At 40.6% G+C, this 22,995-nt stretch overlaps 1 protein-coding gene across 1 annotated transcript in view; it reads right to left on the bottom strand.

Moving 5' to 3' along the window:
- Positions 1-6,125: 6,125 nt before the first annotated feature.
- The window catches only part of podn (podocan), a 50,962-nt gene continuing 34,092 nt past the window's right edge, over positions 6,126-22,995 (bottom strand). The window contains exons 6-10 of the mRNA XM_072274681.1: positions 21,581-21,737; positions 21,373-21,488; positions 19,803-20,460; positions 16,984-17,132; positions 6,126-9,160 (exon numbers count right to left, since the gene is read on the bottom strand). Coding sequence (XP_072130782.1) covers positions 8,989-9,160; positions 16,984-17,132; positions 19,803-20,460; positions 21,373-21,488; positions 21,581-21,737 — 1,252 coding nt within the window. The 3' untranslated portion in view covers positions 6,126-8,988. The remainder of the gene's footprint in view (positions 9,161-16,983; positions 17,133-19,802; positions 20,461-21,372; positions 21,489-21,580; positions 21,738-22,995) is intronic.

The following is a 22,995-nucleotide window of genomic DNA, read 5'->3' as shown; positions in this document are numbered from 1 at the left end:
ATGACGTACCTCCTGATTCATCTACGGCTTAGGTGCGAGGGTATAATTTTAAAGGAGTTGTTAGAAGTAAGTTTTATGTACAGAGAGTGGTGGATGTCTGGAATGTGCTGACACACCAGGGACTTTTAAGAGATGTTTTGATAGAATGTGAATGTGAGGAGAGTGGAGGGATGTGGACATTGTGGAAGGCATAAAGGATTAGATTAGTGATTTTTGTAGGCCGAAGGCCCTGTTCCTGTGCTGTACTGTTCTATATTTATTCCCTAGAGGGTAGGAAAATGAAGGGAGATTCTCGGCCTGAAACGTCGACTGCACCTCTTCCTAGAGATGCTGCCTGGCCTGCTGCGTTCACCAGCAACTTTGATGTGTGTTGCTGGGAGATTTGATATATGATTATGAGGGATATAGATAGGGTAAATGTAAGCAGGCTTTTTCCCACTGAGGTTGAGTTAGACTAGAACTAGAGGTCAAGGGTTAAGGGTGAAAGGTGAAATGTTTAAGGGGAGCATGAGGAGGAACATTTTCACTCGGAGGGTGGTAAGTGCAAAACAAGCTGCCAGTAGAAGTGATGGATGCAAGTTTGATTTCAATATTTGAGATATTTGGGTAGGTACATGAATGGGAGGGGTATGGAGTTCTACAACCTTGGTGCAGGTCAATAGGACTGGGCAGGTTATAGTCATCATGGACTAGGTGGGCCATAGAGACTGGTTCTGTGCTGTAGTGTTCTATGACTCTATGTGTAGAGTTCAAAGTATTAAAGGATTTTTTTCAGAATTATTTAGATTGGCAATGACATTTTTGATATCTAGCTTCAATCCTCTTTTTTTTAAACCTTTGGCTAAGTTATATTGATTTTAATTAGAACTGATTGACCGTGTTCTGGATTCTATTTTCTCTGCTCCTCCAGGCAAGCACCAAGTTAGAACAAAACAAATTGAAAACTTCGATTGTCCAACTGGATTAGACCATAAGACCATAAGACATAGAAGCAGAATTAGGCCTCTTGGCCCATTAAGTCTACTTTACCATTCAATCATGGCTGATCCTTTTCTCCTTTCCTCAGCCTCACTCACCAGCCTTCTCCCCATAACCTTTGATGCCATGCCCAACCAACGACCTATTAATCTCCACCTTAAAGACGCCCAATGACCTGGCCCCACAGCTGCCTGTAGTAACAAATGCACCACCGCCTGGCTAAAGAAATTTCTCTGCTCTCCTGTACTTTCGTGTCCTAGACTCCCCCACCCTGGGAAACATCCTTTCCACATCTACTCTATCTAGGCCTTTCAACATTCAAAATGTTTCAGTGAGACCAACCCCCCCCCCTTTCTAAATTTCATCAGGAACAGGCCTGGAGCCATCAAATGTTCCTCATATGATAACCCTCCATTCCCAGAATCTTCCTTGTTAACCTCCTCTGGTCCCTCTCCAATTCCAGCACATCTTTTCTTCAATGAGGAACCTGAAAACTGTCCAAAATACTCAAGTGAGGCCTCACCAAAGCCTTGTAAAACCTCAGCATCACACCCCTGCACTTATATTCTAGAACTCTCAAAATGAATGCTAACACTGCATTTGCCTCCCTCACCACTGACTCAACCTGCAAGTTAACCTTTAGGGTGAAAGCAACTGCTCAAGTCCCTTTGTACCTCAGAATTTGGATTTTCTCCCCATTTAGAAAATAGTTCACATTTTTATTTCTACTACAAAAGTGCATGACCATGCATTTTCCAACATTGTATTTTATTTGCTACTTTCTTGCCCATTCTCCTAATCTGTCTAAGTCCTTCTGCAGCCTTCCTGTTTCCTCAACACTAACTGTCCCTCCAACAATCTTTGTATCATCTGTGAACTTGACAACAAAGCCATCTATTCCATCATCTAAATCATTGATATGCAGCACAAAAAGCAGTCCCAACACGAACCCATGCGGAACACCACTAGTCACTGGCAGCCAATCAGAAAAGGATCATTTTATTCCCACTTGCTGCCTCTTACCAATCAGCCAATGCTCTAACCATGTTTGTAACTTTCCTGTAATGTCATGAACTCTTAACTTGGTATGGAGCCTCATGTGTGTCACCCTGTCAAAAGCCTTCTGAATGCCCAAATATACAACATCTACTGCATCCTCTTTATCTGTTCTACTTGTAATGCCCTCAAAGAATTCCAACAGGTTAAGTCAGGCAAGATTTTCCCTTAAGGAAACTATGCTGACTTTGTCCTATCTTGTCCTGTGTCGCCAGTTAGCCTGAACTCCATGAACTCATCCTTAACAATTGACTCTAACATCTTCCCAACCACTGAGGTCAGGCTAACTGGTGTATTATTTCCTTTATGTGGCCTCCCTCCTTTCTTAAAGAGTGGAGTGACATTTGCAATTTTCCAATCCTCCGGATTCCATGCCAGATTCCAATGATCCCTGGAAGATCATTACTAATGCCCCCACAATCTCTTCTACTACCTCTTTCACAACCCTAGGGTGCAGTTCATCTGGTCCAGGTGACTTATGTAACCTTTAGGTCTTTCAAATTTTTGAGCACCTTCTCCCTTGTAATAGTAATTGCACTCACTTCTCTTCCCTCACCTGTTCAACACCTGGAACACTGCCAGCATCTTCCACAGTGAAGACTGATGCAAAATATTAATTTAGTTCATCTGCCATCTCCTTGGCCCCCGTTATTATTTCTCTGGCTTCATTTTCTATGGTCCTATATCCAGTTTCATCTCTTTTTTTATACACTATATACTTGTAAAAGGATTTTATATCCACCTTGATATTGTTTGCTAGCTTGCTTTCATATTTCTTCTTTTCCCTCCAAATAATTCTTTTAGTTGCTTTCTGGAGGTTTTTAAAAGCTTCCCAATCCTTCATCTCCCCGCTAATTTTTGCTTTGTTGTATGCCCTCTCTTTTGCTTTTCCATTAGCTTTGACTTCCCTCGTCAGCCACAGTTGTACTATTTTGCCATTTGAGTGTTTCTTTGTTTTTGAAATACATCTATCCTACACCTTTCTCATTTTTCCTAGAAATTCAAGCCATTGCTACCCTGCTGTCATCCCTGCCAGCATCTCTTTCCAATTTACTTTGGCCAAATCCTCTCATATCACTGTAATTTCCTTTACTGCTATGTCAGACTTTACTTTCTCCCTGTCAAATTTCAAGATCAGCTCAATCCTACTGTCATCACTGTTTCCTAAGAGGTTTTTTTTTACCTTAAGCTCCTTAATTGCCTCCAGTTCATTACATAACACCCCCTCCAGTATAGTGATTCCCTAGTAGGCTCAACGACAAACTGCTCTAACAAATCCATCTTTTAGGCATTCAACAAACTCACTCTCTTGAGATCTATTACCAACCTGATTTTCCCAATTGACCTGCATGTTACCATCTCCGGAGACTATCATAATATTGTCTTTTTGACACGCCCTTTCTATTTCCTGTTGTAATCTGTAGTCCCCATTGCAGCTATTGTTGGGAAGCCTGTATTTAACTGCCACAGGGTCCTTTTACCCTTGTCATTTCTTAACTCAACCCACATGGATTCAACATCTTCCAATCCTATGTCACCTCTTTGTAATGATTTGATGCCATTCTTTATTGCCAAACGTGCGTAAGGTCCTACAATTGAAGCCACTAGTTATGATTTGAAAAATGACAGTTTTATGCTTTCTTTTAACCTTTGTCAGAGACTAAGATTCTTAAGTGTTGCTTGTTCAAAATTAGACATTGATGCAAGGACAAGAGCAATGTCCTCAACTGTAAAAACTTGAATCAAGATTCTCATACTCCCTTTGTGTCTAAGATACAGAAAGCAAATAACATTGGAGAATGGATTGAATTAGTTTTCTTTTAGTAATTTGTGTAATGTCAGCATTCCTAGCGAGACCAAGATTTATTACTGATTTAGAATTGCCTTTGAGAAGTTGACAGCAAGCCACTTTCTTCAACTGTTGCTTTCCTGTTAGGTGGGAATTTCAGGATCTGAACTAGCAATGATAAATTAGATTAGATTAGATTCAACTTTATTGTCATTGTGCCGAGTACAGATACAAAGCCAATGAAATGCATTTAGCATCTGACAAGAAATGCAAAGAATATTGTTATTTACAAAATAACTGCGAATAAAAAAAGTGCTACAGCACACAAATATAAAAGTACTGAGACAGTACAATACGGATGCAATACTGCTTAGTGTCATGATGAGAGGTTCAGCAGTGTTACAGCCTCAGGGAAGAAGCTCTTCCTGTTCCTGCTGGTGCGGGAGCAGAGGCTCCTGTAGCACCTACCGGATGGGAGGAGAGTAAAAAGTCCATGGTTAGGGTGAGATGCATCCCTGATAATGCTTTTTGCCCTGCCCAGGCAGTGTTTACGATAGATGTTCTCAATGGTGGGCAATTGGGTGCCGATAATCCGCTGGGCAGTTTTCACCACAACTGGAGTGCTTTGCGGTCCAGTACAGGGCAATTGTCATACCACACTGAGATGCAGCTGGTGAGTATGCTCTCAATAGTACAGAGGTAAAACTCCGTCAGTATCCTGGGACGGAGGTGAGCTTTCTTCATGCTCCCTCGGAAATAAAGGCGCTGTTGTGCCTTTTTGGTAATGTGACTAGGAGGAAAGCCTGCCGGTGGCAGTATGTAAATATGGCCGCTGTCCTTGAGCTTCTAGCAGATAGAATTCACGTGTTTGTGAGGCGCTGTTGTTTAGCTTTATCGTGTAGCTTGTAGATGGTTGATAGCAGCTGCCATGGTGTAGAGACAAGAGGGTTGTGACCCTTGCAGCAGACTCCATCCAGTTGGATTAATCCTAGGCAAAGGTATTTTATGTATTGGTTTGAATTTTCCCTTCCTCATATTTAAATTGAGGACACCTTTGAAACACTTTTTTTTTCCTGGTGTGCCATGGTTGAGCATGAAGAATAAGCTCACTTTGTGAATCTGGAAACTAGTAACATTTTAAATGGACAAAGTGAATGTAAAATTATCATTCAATCAATGCTGATTATATTTGCTTGGCAGGCTATGGTGATGCATATTCATCCATTTATGACTGCATGTATAACAGCCTGTGAAGTACTGATAATATTTCTTCAGCATCTTGAGGTGTTTTTCATCTCAGCAATGTGGAATGTGGCAGAAATTGAGAATACCCGATTTAAAAATAAGCTTGCTCTTATTAAATGTCAGAGTCATCAAAATTCACTCTTCAAAAATTTAACTTGTGCATTTTATGCAATATTTTGTTTCTTGGATATCAGGCTCTTTGTCAGAATTGGTTTCCAAGGTATGGGAAATACATATTTTTGTCACTTATTTATTCGGAATTGGACTTGACAAGCAAGATAAGCTTAATTTTGTCCTTTCCAGATTTCCCCATATTCTAAAATAGCTTGATAGACCTTTTTTTAGCCTGAGGATCAGGCTAAATTTGGCTACATGAAAACTAGAGGAACAGCACTTTAAATTCTGTCCTGGATGACAAGAACAATTTATTCACCAACTTCCAGTGAACAGCTTCCCTCTGTCTCTTGTCACACTGCTCATGATGCACCTACCACCATCTCACTTCCCTTTTCTTATCCTACACCCTCTCCACCTGCCCGTCACCCACACATACTTCCAATTCATTCCCTTCTCACATTACTCCCTCCACCCTCCCTACCTTCCTCCCTTTATTCCATCCTCTACCCTCCTCTCCTATTAGATTCCATCATCTTCAGACCATTGACACATCTACCAATCACCTCCCAGCTTCTGACACTATTCCAACTTTCTCCTCCCCTTTCAGTCTATCATCTCTCCTCACCTTGATCCACCCATCAACCCTGTTAGCTCTTGCTCCATTTTTCCTCTACACATTTTTATACTGTCCCCCACACCCCACCATCTTTCATTCCAGATTAAGGGTCTTGACCTGAAACATCAATCCTCCACTGATGTTGCCTGACTTACTGAGTTCCATTTGTGTGTTGCTCGAGATTCCAGCAAATGGAATCTCTTCGGTCTCCCATGTACCCAAGAAACTTCACAGCCACAAGCTCTATAGATGCACGGAGACTATGGTGAGTATATTATCTTTTAATAAATGATTTACACACATAATAACATTTCTAACATGTCACCAAGACTGTAAAATACTCAACCAGTCCTATTGAAAATCAATGCCCAGGCTAAATGCACCAAGTTAAAACCTAATTAGAAACAATAAATTTTATTGCCAAAATTAAATTCTTGTGATACTCTCATGTGATAGTTATTATCTATATCAAGAGTTCCCAACCTGAGGTCCACAGACCCCTTGTGTACTGGTATTGGTCCATGGCATAAATAGGTTGGAAACCCCTGATCTATATCAACAGCCAGAGTTAATTGAGAATGTCTCATCATCACAGGCACAGTGGACTGGATGGAATCCTTTAAGCTGCATTGTTCATGACGGTAGAACAATCCTTTGAAGGGATAGGCACATTCAATAAAAGAAGTTTACCTTTGAAATGTTGAATTAGGATATATAACTTTCGATAATAGATTTGTTATTTGGAGATTTATTCTAATTAACATGGATATAAACACAATCAGCTGGTTTATTTATAAAAGTACAGTAACAGCAATTCTGCCATTATCATCCAACAAACGCCATTGTCTTCCCCTGCAAACAAACCATATTTTATACCATATTTTTATATACAAAAGGTGTCTCAGTATTTTACACTGATGAAGGAAACAATGTGGACGTGAACATGACAAAATGATGAGACTTGAAAATGATGGTGAGATTGAAGAGGAGAGGAAGGTAGGCAAGGCAGCTTGATTCAAACATTCACCAGTCTCTGTGGTGAAATAAAGTTGTAAATATTGAGGAGAGAGCAGGTATTTCAGATGTGTGGTTAAGCACTGGATTAAAACAGATGGCAGGAAGAACTTGATGATAGGAAATCCTTAAGAATGTTTAGGACACAGCCATTTTGTAAGCTTGGAGGCAGCAGATGATGGGGGATTGAGACCTAATCTTGGTAAAAACATGGACTGTATTTGATCTTATGAATCTTGTGGAGAACAGATGGGAGATCCAGCTACAGTGGGAGAGGGAGTGGTGGGGGGGGGAGGCAAATGTAAGAAATAATTTAGACATGTTTCAGGATTTTGCCAACAGAACACTACAGATGGAAACAGAGATTAGAAATGTTAGAAAGATTACAGAGAATCAGTGGTGAAGGAGGGACAGGTGCTGCAAGTTTGAAATAAAAACAAGATGTTGAAGATACACAGAGGTCAGGCAGCATCTGTGGAGAGAAAACCATGTTGAGCTTTTAGTTGTTAGTTACTTCAATTTTCCCTTCTATTGTACCTCAACCCAGATGTCTCTATATTATTTCAGTATGCTCAAGGATCAACATGCCATCTTCCAACAAGGCAGCTGCAGCCTGTAGGTATCGAACTGAATTTCACCATTTGCAATTGCCAGCTCTTTCAGTTTGCATCAGAGCTGATCAGTTCTGATGAAAGGGTCATCAACTTCATCAGTAATAGGATTACAAATCTCTACAAAGGTTGTCTGCTGGGTATACATTTCTTTTCTTACAGTTTCCCAGCAACTGCAGTATTTTGTACATTTCAGCTCCAGCCTCTTTGTTTTGTCTCTTGCCTTTGCTTCATCCACCTCCTCTACATCCTTCTTCACTTGGATCAGCCTTTCACCCAATCTCTTAGCTAGCATCATCACTACTTTTGTGTCATTCTGTTTCTCTTGGTCCCAAATGCACGTATTAGATTAGATTATTAGATTATGAAGACATGCAGTCCTCTTTTATTGTCATTTAGTAATGCATGCACTAAGAAATGATACAATTTCCCCTTATTCTCTGCATACCTCTCCCTTCATTGCAGTCCAAATCATGATTTCTAAATTTCTTCATTTCTGTTAGATGGAAAATGTTAAATTTCTGTTGAATTCTGAAACATTAACTCTGTTTCTCTCTCCACGGGTGCTTACATGCTTGTTGACTCTTTCCAGAATTTTCTCTTTTTATTTCAGGACTAAACGGAATGCCAAATTTTCACAACCCTTGATTCATTTTGAGATATTGATAAAGAGGGTGATGGAATGGAAGCCGGACATGGGGGCACAAGAGCCTCAGCTAGGGAAAGCTTTGGCCCAAATGATATCTCACAGGCAATTTCAAAACCAAAAACAATAACCCTTGGCTCAGAAATAAGAAGAGGCAGAAACAGATTATGGAAACAAACTCTGTTCTTAAATTTTAGTAATGCTATAGTCATGAATGAAAGGCAGAACCAGAAGTGATCAGAGGAACAGAGGAGGAGGTGGCATTGCATGCAGATAATACTAATACTGAGAGAAGTTCATGAGGTGTCATCCCTGTGGCAGACAGTATGTCAGAATCTTTGGAGAAGATTAAATATTGTTGATAATGTTAGAAAGGCCAAGGAGGTGGTGGACATAAGGAGATATATTTGCTTGAATCTTTAAATATCATAGTTATGGCAGCAAATAAACTGGATTTGGGATCATTGGATAAGGAGCAGAGACACTATAGATGTAAAACAACACTCTGGTAATGAAAAACAACCAGAGGACTAAAAATCTGTAAATTAAGAAGACTTATTTAAGGGTGATAAAAGGGTACACAGATTTGGATGGCAGAAGTACATAACATTTGTGCATGAAAACCCAATGCTAAACACAATTATTCTTCAGGGTGATAACAACAGCAAGAGTGAAGCTGGGGAGGTGAAATTGAGTACTTGATCTGGAATGACATGATACCAAAGGTATAGTTGAAAGAAATGAGTGAGTAGAAAAAGAGGTGGAAAACAACAGGGAGCTAAGGCATCACTGGGTACGTAGACTGGAGTGAGCATAAAGTCATAGGAAGAGAGGTAATAATGGCTGGATTACACATACACAACCTTTGTATATGGAAAACACAAGGCTAAATGTCTTGATTATTGTTCATGGGTGATTACTTGTCATTCTGAATAGCTTGGTCAGAATCATTCTCTGAATTGTCTTCTGAAGTGCCGTTTTCCGTTGTGGATGTGGAAGTGGACTCTGTGTAGGGGCCCATATCCAGTACTTGTAAGAACTTCAGCTTTTCAAATACTTTCACTCTAGTTGTTGTTAGACTGTTGTCCCTGTGAAAGGAAAAATTTGGGTTCAAATTATGAATATGAGAAAGAACTTGTACAAAATTTTTTATGGCTCTAAAATCTGTCCAAATCAAAATTTTAAAGTACAAAATTGTTGCTTGGATTTAGAGCAACTAGTTTGAACACTAATGAGATAAACAAAATGAACAATTTAATTTTATAAGTGACTTGGATGAGAAAGTGGAAGGGTAGCCAGTAAGTTTGCAGTTAACACAAAGGTTGGTGGTGTTGTGGATAGTGTAGAAGGTTGCTGTAGTTTACAACAGGACACTGAGCTGGGCTGAGACATGATGATGAAACATATCAACTCCTGCCTGGAAAGTGACTTGGATCCACTCCAATTTGCTTACTGTCACAACAGGTCAACAGCAGATGCTATTTCATTGATTCTTTACTCAACCCTGGAACATCTGGACAAGGAAGATGCATATATCAAGATGCTCTTCATTGACTACAGCTCAGCACTCAGTACTATCATCCTCTCAAAACTAATCAATAAGCTTCAAGACCTAGACCTCGATACCTCTTTGTGCAATTTGATCCTCAATTTCCTCACTTGCAGACCCCAGTCAATTTGGGTTTGCAACATCTCCTCCATGATCTCCATCAGCACAGGAACACCACAAGGCTGTATACTTAGCCCCTACTCTACTTGTTTTATACTTATGACCGTGAGGCTAAGCGCAGCTCCAATGTCATGTTTAAGTTTGCTGATTAAGTTCACTGTCATTGGCCAAATCAAATGTGGTAACGGATCAGCATATAGAGGGAGATTGAAAACCTGGCTGAGTGGTGCCACAACCACCTCTCAGTCAATGTCAGCAAGACCAAGGAGGTGACTACTGACTTCAGGAGGAGGAAACCAGAGGTCCCTGAGCCAGTCCTCATTGGGCGATCAAAGATGGAGAGGATCAGCAACTTTAAATTCCCCAGTGTTATTATTTCAGAGGGTCGGTCCTGAGTCCAGCATAGAAGTGCCATTATGAACAAAGCACTGCAGCACTTCTACTTCCTTAAAAGTTTGTGAAGATGTCATGTGAAGTTCTAACAAACTTCTATTGAAGTGTGGTGGAGAGTATGTTGACCAGCTACATCACATCCTAGAACAAAAACACCAATGCCCTTGTACGAAAAAGTCAATAAAAAAGTATTGGATACAACCCAGTCTGTCATGGGTAAAGCCCTCCTCACCATTGAGCAAATCTACATAAGAGTGTTGTCGCAGGAAAGCAACATCCATCATCAAAGATCCCTACTATCCAGATTGTGCTCTCTTCTCACTGCTCTCATCAGCAAGAAGGTACAGGAGCCTCAGGACACACACCACCGGGTTCAAGAATAGTTATTACCCCTCAACCATCAGGCTCTTGAACGAGAAGGGGTAACTTCACTCAACTTTACTCGTCCCATTGATGAACTGTTCCCACAACTTAAGAGCACTTTCAAGTACTCTTCATCTCATGTTCTCAGTATTGCTTATTTATTTTTTTCTCTTTCTTTTTGTGTTTGTTCAATTTATTGTCCTTTTTTTGCATATTGGTTGCTTGTCCATCCTGTTTGGTGCAGTCTTGCATTGGTTCTATTGTGTTTCTTGGATTTACTGCGATTGCCCGCAAGAAAATGAATGTCAGGGTTGTATATGGTGACATAGGTCTACTTTGATAATAAATTTACTTTGAAATTTGAACATTGAAGTGATTCACTTTGGAAGGTTGCATTTGAAAGTAGCATACAGGGTTACTGGCAGGATTCTTAGCAGTATGGAGGAACAGAGGGATCGCGGGGCCCATATCTGTTGATCCCCCAAAGTTGCTGTGCAAGTTGATAGGTGATGAAGAAGGTGTTTGCTTCATTAATTGGGAGTCTGAGTTCAAGAGTTGTGAGGTAGGGTTGCAGCTTTGTAAAACCCTGCTTAGACCACACTTGGACCTGTGTGGATGAATGTTTGCCTTCAAAACCATTTCCAAACCAAAGTTCCAGGAGATTCATAGTCCAGACCTTTGTCATTCAAGAATGGTGATCCAAACTATAAAAGAAGTCCAGGTATGACATATGGAAGATTACTTTAAGGGTAAAAAAGCAGTTCCTTTTGTGATTAGAGATGGAATCGGATGCACGTCAGCTCTGGCAGGGTTTGCAGGTCAGTACTTCCAACAAAGCAAAACCTAACATCATGAATGGCTCTGATGCTTTACTCCCAGATGAGCTCAGTGTCTTTTATGCATGTTTTGAAAAGGAGAATAAACTACACCTGTGCGAATCCTTTCAGCATCTGCAGATCCTATGATTTCTGTCTTGGAGGCCGACGTCATAACATCTTTCAAGAGAGTGAACTCTCACAAGGCATCAGGCCCTGATGGTGTACCTGGTAAAGCTCTGAAAACTTGTGCCAACCAACTGGTGGGAGTGATCAAGGACACCTTCAATCTCTCACAGCTGCTTCAAAAGGGTAAAAGACCAGTGCCCGAGAAGAGCAGGATGAGCTATCTCAATGATTTCCACCCAGTAGCACTCACATCTGCTGGGATGAAGTGCTTTGAGTGGTTGGTCATGGCTAGAATCAACTCCTGCCTAAGCTACAATTTGCCTACAACCACAACAGGTTTCACTAGCTCTCCAATTGGCCTTGGGTCATCTGGACAATAGTAATACCTTTGTCAGGCTGCTGTTTATTGACTACAGTTCAGCCTTCAATAAGTCATCACCCCAGTTCTAATCAACAAGCTCCAAAACCTGGGCCTCTGTGCTTCCATCTGCGACTGGGTCCTTGATTTCCTCACCGGGAGACTACAATCTGTGCGAATCAGAAATAACATCTCCTCCTCACTGACAAGCCACACTGGTGCACCTCAAGGATGCGTGTTTAGCCCACTGCTCTACTCTCTTTACGCACACGATTGTCAGGCTAGACACAACTCAAACATCATCTATTAATTTGCCACCAACACAACTATTGTTGGCAGAATTTGAGATGATGAGGAGTACAGGAGTGAGAAAGGTCAGCTGATTGAGTGGTGTCGCAGCGACAATCTTGCATTCAACATCAGTAAGATGAAGGGAGTTGATTGTGGACCAGGAAGGGGAAGTTAGGGGAACACACCAGTGCTTATCAAGGAATATGAAGTAGAAAAGGTGAGCAGTTTCAAGTTCCTGGGTGTCAATATCTTTCAACCAAACTACAATATCTGCTTATCTGGATTCCATTTTGTCACCCTTAGTTCAGTTCTTCTCCACCTACATCCGGGATACATCCCATGCCCTCCACCTCTTCAATAATTTCCAGTTCCCCGGTCCCGACCGCTTCATTTTCACTATGGATGTCCAATCCCTATACACCTCCATTCCCCATCAAGAAGGCCTCAAAGTCCTCCGCTACTTTCTGGATAATAGACCTCACCAGTTCCCCACCACTACTACCCTCCTCCGTTTGGCGGAACTTGTTCTCACACTCAATAACTTCTCTTTTAGCTCTTCCCACTTTCTTCAGACTAAGGGTGTAGCTATGGGAACTCGCATGGGCCCTAGCTATGCCTGCCTCTTTGTTGGTTATGTGGAACAGTCTGTGCTCCAAACCTATTCTGGTACTGCTCCCCAACTTTTCCTTTGATACATTAACGACTACATTGGTGCTGCTTCCTGCACCCATGCTGAGCTCGTCAATTTCATCGACTTTACTTCTAACTTCCACCCAGCCCTCAAATTCACTTGGTCTGTCTCGCACACTTCTCTCCCCTTTCTCGATCTCCAACTCTGGAGACAGACTGCCCACTGATATCTTCTACAAGCCCACTGACGCTCATAACTACCTCGATTATACCTCTTCCCACCCCGCCACATGCAAAAATGCCATTCCTTATTCCCAGCTCCTCTGTCTCCGCTGCATCTGCTCCCAGGATGAGGTTTTCTGTTCCAGAACATCTCAAATGTCCTCTTTCTTCAAGGATCGTGGTTTCCCTTCTACGGTGATCAATGATGCCCTCACCCGCATCTCCTCCATTTCCCGCACTTCGGCCCTCACCCCATCCTCCCGCCACCACAACAGGGACAGAGTTCCCCTTGTCCTCACCTACCACCCCACCAGCCTCCGGATCCAGCACATTATCCTCCGCAACTTTCACCACCTTCAACAGGACCCCACCACTAAGCACATCTTTCCCTCTCCACCCCTCTCCACTTTCCGCAGGGATCGGTCCCTCCGCGACTCCCTGATCCACACGTCCCTCCCCACGGATCTCCCACCCAGCACTTATCCCTGTAAGCGCAAGTGCTACACTTGTCCCTACACCTCCTCTCTTGCCACCATTCAGGGCCCCAAACAGTCCTTCCAGGTGAGTCAACACTTCACTTGTGAGTCTGTTGGGGTCATCTATTGCATCCGGTGCTCCCGGTGCGGCCTCCTCTACATCGGTGAAACCGACGCAGATTGGGGGACCGCTTTGTCAAGCACCTCCGCTCCATCCGCCACAACAGATAGGATCTCCCAGTAGCCACCCACTTCAGCTCTGCTTCCCACTCCCATTCAGATATGTCCTTACATGGCCTCCTCTACTGCCATGATGAGGCTAAACTCAGGTTGGAGGACCAACACCTCATATACCGTCTAGGTAGTCTCCAGCCCCTTGGTATGAACATAGAATTCTCCAACTTCCAGTAATTCCCTCCCCCTTCCTTCCTCTATCCCTATGTCACTCTGCCCCCTCTCCCAGCTGCCTATCACCTCCCTCATTGTTCTGCCTCCTTCTACTACCCATTGTGTTTTCCCCTATTCCTTCTTCACCTTTCCTGCCTATCACCTCCCTGCTTCCCCTCCCCCACGCCTTTATCTTTCCCCTTACCGGTTTTTCACCTGGCACCTACCAGCCTTCTTCTTCCCACCCTCCCCCCACCTCCTTTATAGGGCCTCTGCAGTCTTGACGAAGGGTTCCGGCCCGAAACGTCAACTCATCGTTTCCACGGATGCTGCCCAACCTGCTGAGTTCCTCCAGTGTGTTGTGAGTGTTGCAATATCTTTCAAGATCTATCTTGGGCCTAATATATTTATACAATTGCTAAGAAGGCACAACAGCAGCTATATTTCATTAGGTGTTTGAGGAGAGATGATATGTCACCAAAGAAACTCGCAAATTTCTACAGATGTACTGTGCAGAGCATTCTAAATGATGAATCACTGTGTAGTATGAGAGGCCACTGCACAGGATCAGGCATAGCTTTAGAAAGTTGTAAACTCAGCCAGGTTATCATGGGTACTAGACTCCCCGGCATCCAAGACAGCTTCAAAAGGCGTCATCCATCATTAAGGATGCCCATCACCCAGGACAGGTCTTCTCATTGTGACTAAAAAAGAGGAGTGATAGGAGCCTGACGATACACACTCAACTTTTCAGGAACAGCTTCTTCCCCTCCATCAGATTTCTGAATAGAAAATGAACCCATGAACACTACCTCAGTTTTTTTCCCTCTCTTTTTGCACTATTAATTTCATTTGTTTCTTTTTATATAACTTATTACTATTTATAGTTTGTATTATTATGTATTGCAATGTACTGCTGCCACAAAACAACAAATATATGGAAGTGATATTAAAACTGATTCTAATGAATATCGTATTCAGTTTTGGTCACTTCATTATTGGAAAGATGCAGAAAGCTTCAGAGAGGGTGCAGAGGAGATTTACCAAGATGCTGGCTGGATTGGAGAGCATGTCTTACGAGGATAAGTCCAGTGAGCTAGGGCTTTTCTCTTTTGAGTGAAGGAGGATGTGAGGTAAATTGACAGAGGTGTACAAGATGATAAGAGACACAGATCGAGTAGATTGCCAAAGATCCTTTCAATGAGTGGAAATGGCTAATACCAGGGGACATAATTTTAAGGTGATGGGAGGAAAGTATGGGCGGGTTGGGAGGATGTCAGCGTTAAGTCTTTTTACACAGAGAGTGGTGAGTGCATGAAACATCCTGTCAAGGGTGGTGGTTAAGGCACTTAAGAAACTTCTGGATAGACACATGGATGATAGACAAATGGAAAGCCATGTAGTAATGAAGACTTAGATTGCTTTTCACATAGGTTAAAAGGTCAGCACAATGCTGTGGAGCAAAGGAACAGTACTATGCTGTAGTGTTCCATGTTCTAATTTAAAAACAAGAAACTTACTTTATTTATCCCTTTCTCCCCTCCACCACCCCAACCTGGAGTAATAGAATCATCAACAAATGACTAGCACCATGAATATTAACTGAGCAAATACCCCAAGCAGATCCTCTTCTGCCATTTCTTTGAGAGGCTAATGGGGAAGCACAATACTGTAATAACTAGTGGAGCTGGGAAACACAAACTTGAATCTCGGAGTTTCCACAGGAGTCCCAAAACCTAGCAGTGATTACTAATGCCAAGTCTCAGCAAAGGTCTAGCTTCATGTGTTGCCACCCGAATATCTGTTAATGATAGTGATTGATTAATAAATGATGGCAAGTCAACTTGCCTGGCAACCATTTGAGCTCAATAAGAATGCTTGTATCCACATGAAAAAGTATACCTCTGTTTAATATTTCATTGAATAGACGGCACCTTTGATAGTGCAGCATTCTCTAAGTACTACATGCCCAATTCACATCTTGTTTTGCAGTGCACTAACTCTTTCTGAAGGTGATTATGTGTGTATTTTAAGGGAGGGCAAGCTGCACTTAAAAACCCACTGCAGGCACCTGTGGCTGTAAAGAGAGAGGTCTGCTGGGGTCCATAACTTCATTAACTGAAGCCAATAGTCTTACCATTGATACTATGACAAATTCCCAAATATGCACTGAATACCACAGCTGCATTTCTGACACAAGATGATCATTTATCCAAGATGACAAACTGGAAAATTTTGGAAGTGTCTACAAGTTATCTATTATACGTGTGTAATATCATGGTAAACCCAGGAGCTGTCTGTGCTAAAAATGTACATATACTGTATATATTTTCAGAAAAAGTAAATACACTGAGAACAGTTATATGATTTCCTGAGTTTTCCCTTATGAGAAATGAAACCAATTGTAGTCTCACCTATCACTGCCTATCAATAATTCCAGTTCCCATAAGAAATGGGAGTAGGAGTAGGCTGCTCTGCCATTCAAAAAGATCTTGGCTGATCTCTCTAATTGAGAATATGAGTTAATGTTAAACTTTGTGTTTTAGGTTCATACACGCTGTACCCTGGATTCAAATTGCCTAACTAAACTGCTCCAGACTCAAGGGTGAAAATGAATTGAATATGCTTTTGATAAAGTATTGGAAAACATATTTGTGTAAAGAGCCACTATTCCCCAAAGTTAAGGTAAAATAATCAGCAGTTCAATTTCCCTCCTTGGAAATCTATTAACTTGTTGGTTGTAAAGTCACTAATTAAGAGGATTTTCATGGCTCATCTCAAACCACAGCTCTGTTGCACCACAAATCCTTCTATCTTCCTACTTATCTCCTATGTATTTTTATATATAATTCAGGACCTCTGCTATAGCATGGATATATTTATCTTTGAACAAAGATATGACAAGAAATTTCATAGTTACGTGAAAGAGCTACTTGCCTCAACATGATGGAACTTTCAACTTTTCTCACTCTTTCTTCCTCAGTGCAACTTACATTTAGAATATATTAAAGCATATAATAGAGCATATAGCTTTAAAATGGTTTAAACATTGTTCTAAGAGGTGTAAGTAATTAATCTTTAATTTGCTTTTTTCTCTTATTAAACTTCGAAAACCAAAATGACTTTTTCCTCTGACAATCAGCAATTTCAAATCTTACTGCTATTTAAATCAACTTACCTAAGAAAAATCCCTTTGATGTTAGGCGTGGATTCAAAAGCATTCTCTGGAATGACAGAAATTTGATTGTTCTGAAGGTAAATGTACTGAAGAGACTCAGGTAGATCAGTAGGAATATGGGAAAGCTGATTGCCTGATAAATCCAAAAGCTGAAGATAGAATACAACAAATGTAAACAGACATTGAAATATGTTCTGCATCCTAGTTATTAGCACAATGCAAATTATTTTAATTGTCCTCAGGTGCTTTGTTAGTCTTTTGCTTTTAGCTAACTGAATTGAAAGGTCTATTGTGTAGCAGGTGGTCTAAAATTTGCAATTAAATCTCCTTTAAGAATATAAATCCTCTGAAAATTTCCTTCATCCCATTCTTCAATCTCTTCTCTGCCCTGAAATTCTTTTGACTGACGTTTGAATCAGTAAAGCTGCCAGTTTTATCATTTCTTCATAAGCCTATTATCACTTGACATAACAAATCCTCTCATTAATTTTAAATTATTACCAAAAAGCAAAACATTACAGATGCTGGAATTCTGAAGAACTGAAAATATTAGAAATACTCAACAGATCAGGAAGCATCCATGTAGAGAGAAACATATTACCATTTCAAATCAATGACTTCGCAGCAATCTTCAGTTCTGATCAAAGACCTGACTTGGTCCAACCAAGCAGAGTTCACTGCCAAGAAGGCCCACCAGCGCCTTTACTTCCTGAGAAAACTAAAGAAACTTGGCCTGTCTCCTAAAACCCTCACTAATTTTTATAGATGCACCGTAGAAAGCATTCTTCTAGGGTGCATCACAACCTGGTATAGAAGTTGTCCTGTCCAAGACCGAAAGAAGCTGCAGAAGATCGTGAACACAGCATAGCACATCACACAAACCAATCTTCCATCCTTGGACTCACTTTACACTGCACGCTGTCGGAGCAGTGCTGCCAGGATAATCAAGGACACGACCCACCCAGCCAACACACTTTTCGTCCCTCTTCCCTCTGGGGGAAGGCTCAGGAGCTTGAAGAATCGTATGGCCAGATTTGGGAACAGCTTCTTTCTAACTGTGATAAGACTGCTGAACGGATCCTGACCCGGATCTGGGCCGTACCCTCCAAATATCCGGACCTGCCTCTCAGTTTTTTTGCACTACCTTACTTTCCATTTTTCTATTTTCTATTTATGATTTATAATTTAAATTTTTAATATTTACTATCGATTTGTAATCCAGGGAGCGGGAAGCGCAGAATCAAATATTGCTGTGATGATTGTACGTTCTAGTATCAATTGTTTGGTGACAATAAAGTATAAAGTAAAAGTAAGATCATCAACCTAAGATACTGTTTCTCTCTTCACAGATTCTGCCTGACCTCTTTTTATATTCTTGTATACTTTCACAATGTTGAAGGATGTCATTCAGACTGTGGATCATAGAGAAATCCCATTAATTTCATTGCCACACTCATTTCTCTGTAACCTATTGTCTCTCACTCACCTATTAAATACTCACCACTCTGCTTGTTTTAGGGCATGGGAAGAGATCAGAGTGGTCACAGGGGGAGTGTGCTAACTCCACAGAGACACGGCAGAAGGCCAGGATCTAACCCAAGTCTCTTAAGCAACGAGACATCACAGTTAACTAATGCACCAGTACGCCACCGTGCTCGATATTTCTTGCATTTTCTACAGATAATTCTAATTTTTCAAACCATCATCATGCACTGATAGAAATCACAGGCTTGCATCATTTAAGCTAGCAAGTCCATTAAACTAAGAACCTTTGAAATTCCCACTGTACATGTTTGAAAGCCTGAATGAATCCTATTATTCCACATCCAAATGCCCCCTTTTCTCAGCAACATAAAATTTTTGATTTCTAACTTTTTTTTTTAGTTTTGTTGAAAGATCATCAAACTGAAATATTAACTATTGTGTCTCCACGGTTGCTCTCCATCTGAATATTTCCAGCATTTCTATTTTTATTTCTCCTTAATCATATTGCAACAGAAAATTCTGATTTACAACTGCAAAACTACTTCCTTACCCATTCATAATACATACCTGATATATGTAATAACAATGACAGATTACACTAATACTCAAAAAGTTGACTAGTTATGATTAATTAGTTTTCATTTTGTTTTTGAGTTACCAAAATCAAATGTGTTACCTGGATATCTTGATCTCCAACCTATCTCACAGGTGTTCCCTTTGCCCTCTCCACCGTACGACCTTTACGCAGTTTAAACTTAAGCTTTATTACTCTCCCCCCACCCCACATCTTTACAAGTTCTGGTAAAAGTCATTGACCCGTAACATTAACACTGCTTTTTCTCCACAGATGCTGCCTAACCAGCTGAGTACCTCAATCACATTCTGTTACCTTTTCAGGATTCCTGTATCTGCAATTTATTTGTTTTTCAAGTAAACTGATATCATCAGCATTGTTTGGGCACCGAACCTAACGATCCAAAAACTAAAGGAGGAGAAAAGCATTTCCACTTCCGATCGGAATTTCATTTCCAGTCCTACGCCTTCACAGGCAATTAGTTCCACTTGCCTCTGAAAAAGCCTCTGGCTAACTTCAAAACTTTAGAACTGTTTCTTCTTGTCCTTGTATGATCAGCTAATGAAAATATTTTCTGTAAACATTATCTAAATGCTTCATAACTTTGTTCACTTCTCTAGTGAGGACAAGTACAGCTTCTCCAACCTAACCGTGTAGCTAAAATCCCACTTTGCGGGAACTAGTCTGTGAAACCTCTTCCACACCCTTGCAAAGATTGACTACCCTTCTCTCAGTTTAGATGATAATGATAATTCTTTACCTGGAGTGCAGGCAGTTGTTTCCATGCTCCTGAATAGACTGAGTTCAGTTTAAGTTTGTTATTACTCAGGAAGAGCTCCTTAAGTTTTGTCATTCTGGAGAGTGAGCCATCAGGAATTGAGCTGATTTCATTTTCCTTTAGCTTCAATATGTGCAAATTCTTCGGCAGACCACTGGGCACTACATTCAGGTTATTTCCAGAAAAATCCAACGATTCAAGCAGCCTCATTTTCCGGAATGCTTCAGGGTGGATTTTTGGACTTGTTAGTTTGTTGTAACTCAGATTAAGTTCTGTCAAAAAATATGTGTAAGCAAAATCATTTCTGGAAATTTCTGAGATCTGATTGTGGAGAAGCATTAACGTCTTCACCCGTCGCGGTAAGCCACTTGGGATCCTTTCAAGCAAATTATTGTAGAGGTGAAAGGTATGGAGCTTTTTAAGTCCCTTGAACGCAAGTGGGTGAATTGCTTTTGCCCTTATCTTGTTATTATGAAGCAAGAGGTATTCAAGATTTTTTATCTGTGTCAGCCAGTTAGCAGGTACTGACTTAATGGCATTTTTCTCCAAGTGTAGGAGGATAATATTTCGAGGTAACCCTCTTGGTATTTGAGTCAGATTGTTGCTCGACAAATCCAGGTATTCCAAGCTTGACAGTTTCCTTAAAGCAACAAGAACTTAGGTAAGGCACAATCATACACATGCTACAAATATTTGTATATTAGTGGGAAGGGGACTGTCCTAGGATGGTTTCAGGTAAAACTTAGCTGCAATGCGGTATGTCATTTTATTCTGCATACTTTCCACCTTGTATGTAAGATTGAGTTAGAAAGCACACAGAATTACTTTGGATGAGCAACAATAAGGGAGATCATTTTGGATGACTGATGATCTATGAATACTTCATTTTGAGGATCAGATAGCCAGTGGCTATTATACTGGACTATTAAAGGTCTGTACTCACATCAAAATTTATTCACTTAATGTTACATTAGTGTCTAGTATATCACTCAGTTTGACAATCGCCATCTTTCTTTTCAAATCCCTCCACAACCTCATTGCACTCAATCTCGGCAGCTTTTGAAATTCTACAAACCTTAAAATTAATAGAAAAATAATAATGAAGTTTGAGTCATATTTTTTGGGAGTGCACTTTCTGAAAATAACAATCCCTTCCTGCATGCAAGCCTGCACAGAACATATTGTATTTTTTGCCTTTCATTTGCTGTTCACAACCCAGTTCACAAGGTTAGTCAGCCTACAATATAAAACAACATTTTCATGTGGGAGTCATGCTAAGTCAGTAAACATGTAATAAAATGGAAAGTACCGCATCAATATATTGTACATTTTCAATTAAAGAATCAGTTGGGAAACAATAGCAATTTGATTTAAAAGAGCAGATATGTAGATTTGCAGGAACAAAGCAGGAATTTGCTAAGAAATATACCAAATAGAATCAAGAATTTCAAAAAATCTTTTTTAGATTTTTTCCAAAGTCTATCCTTGACATTTTATGGAGTAGAATGAACAGAAGGTTATAACCAGTGTCTGCTTAACATGCAAAACTTACCAAAATGTTTCATTGTCCATTCCTTCATTGGTTATATAATTATTGTGAAGGTATAGTTCACGGAGATTCAAAAGATGATCAAAAGCTCCCTTTGGAATCTTTTCCAGTTTGTTGTTCTGTAAATAATTAAATATAAAAAGAATGTAACTAGGTAAAGTTATATTAAATGAAATAACAGCGAGTTATTTTCAAAATGACTTTTACATACTTTTAAATGTAATCTGAACAGCCCTTTTGGCAAATTCTTGGGAACATACTTCAGGAAATTACTGGACATGATTAATACTCCAACACCATCAGATCCATTGAACATATGATCAGGTAATCCTGCATCTGTCAGTTTATTGTTATGGAGATAGATAGACCTATTGGAATTGAGAATTAAAAAAAATAACTTTGTAAAATGTCGTCAATATAACAACATGATAACAATTCAGAGAAAAGCTTATTATTTAGAATCTCTCAAATATATTTAAAGAGTAAACCCAGTCTGAACCAAACTAATTTAAACACACATCATATGTTTCTCTTTCATACAATGTATGTACGTAGCGATTCGGAGTAAGATAAAGCTGCTCTGCCACTTGCTGAGATTATGTCTGGGCTTCTACTTCAATAGCATTTCCTGCACTCTCTCTGTACCTTTTGATTTCCTCAACATCGAGAAATCTATCAGTCTCTGTTTTGATTGAACTCAATAACTGAGCCTCCATAGACACCCAGTGTGGAGAAATCTAAACAAACATTACCTGCTTGTGAAGAACTTTCTCTTGATCTCAGTCTGACACGACCTACTATTTATTCTGAAATTATTACCCTGGGTCTAGGGAAGGGTAACCATCCTTCCTGCATTCAGCCTTGTGAAGAATTTCATAAGTGTAAGGGGTTTCTTCTTTTATGTTACTGCGAAGGCTAACAAAATGGCTTCTTTGTTATGTTATAATTAAAATGGCTTTTCTGTAATAATAAGTGCTGAGAAAGTTCTCTCTCTAGCAGCTTGTTTGGGTTATAAAGAAAATTGAATTCATTTGCTAACCTATTGTTCACGGGCTTTGAGGGAGAGGGTGCGATGGGGACAGAGAGAGGAGACATGATGCTGTGACCCTGGGCGGTGGGACCTACCCTGAGCGGGGGTGCGAGGCCCAGGGTCTTTGGCGAGGACAGGAGACGAAGACAGACTTGTGTGGAGCGTCTGGTCGACCACCGTGGTTGGTCCCAGGTGATCGGAGGGGTTCAAATGGTGGAAAGAAGACTCCATTAATTGAGCTCCAACTGTTGTGCTCGAAGTGGTTGAACTTTGATAAGTTTAGCGCCTTTTATTTTCCTTTTATATTTTATCTCTATTATAGTTCCAGCAAGATATATAAAGTGTAATCATTTAATTGCATATGGTATATTGTTTATTATTTGGCATGGTGGGGTACATCACACATCATCCACACAAACTCGATTACCCAGTTTGGCGGGGCCAAAGGCTGCTCCCCCTAGACGAAAGTGAGTTGAGCGAGCCTGAGGCTTACCAGGGGGCTACATTAGTTTTAATGAAACTTCCTTCCAATCTTTTTAAAGTCCAGAAAATACAAGTTTATACTACTCAATCTCTGCTCACAGAGCAACCCACCA

This window comes from Mobula birostris, chromosome 12 (genome assembly GCF_030028105.1).
Source record: "Mobula birostris isolate sMobBir1 chromosome 12, sMobBir1.hap1, whole genome shotgun sequence".
Taxonomy (NCBI): Eukaryota; Metazoa; Chordata; class Chondrichthyes; order Myliobatiformes; family Myliobatidae; genus Mobula; species Mobula birostris.
Note: the sequence above shows the minus strand (reverse complement) of the source record. Positions and strands in the feature narration are given on the sequence as shown.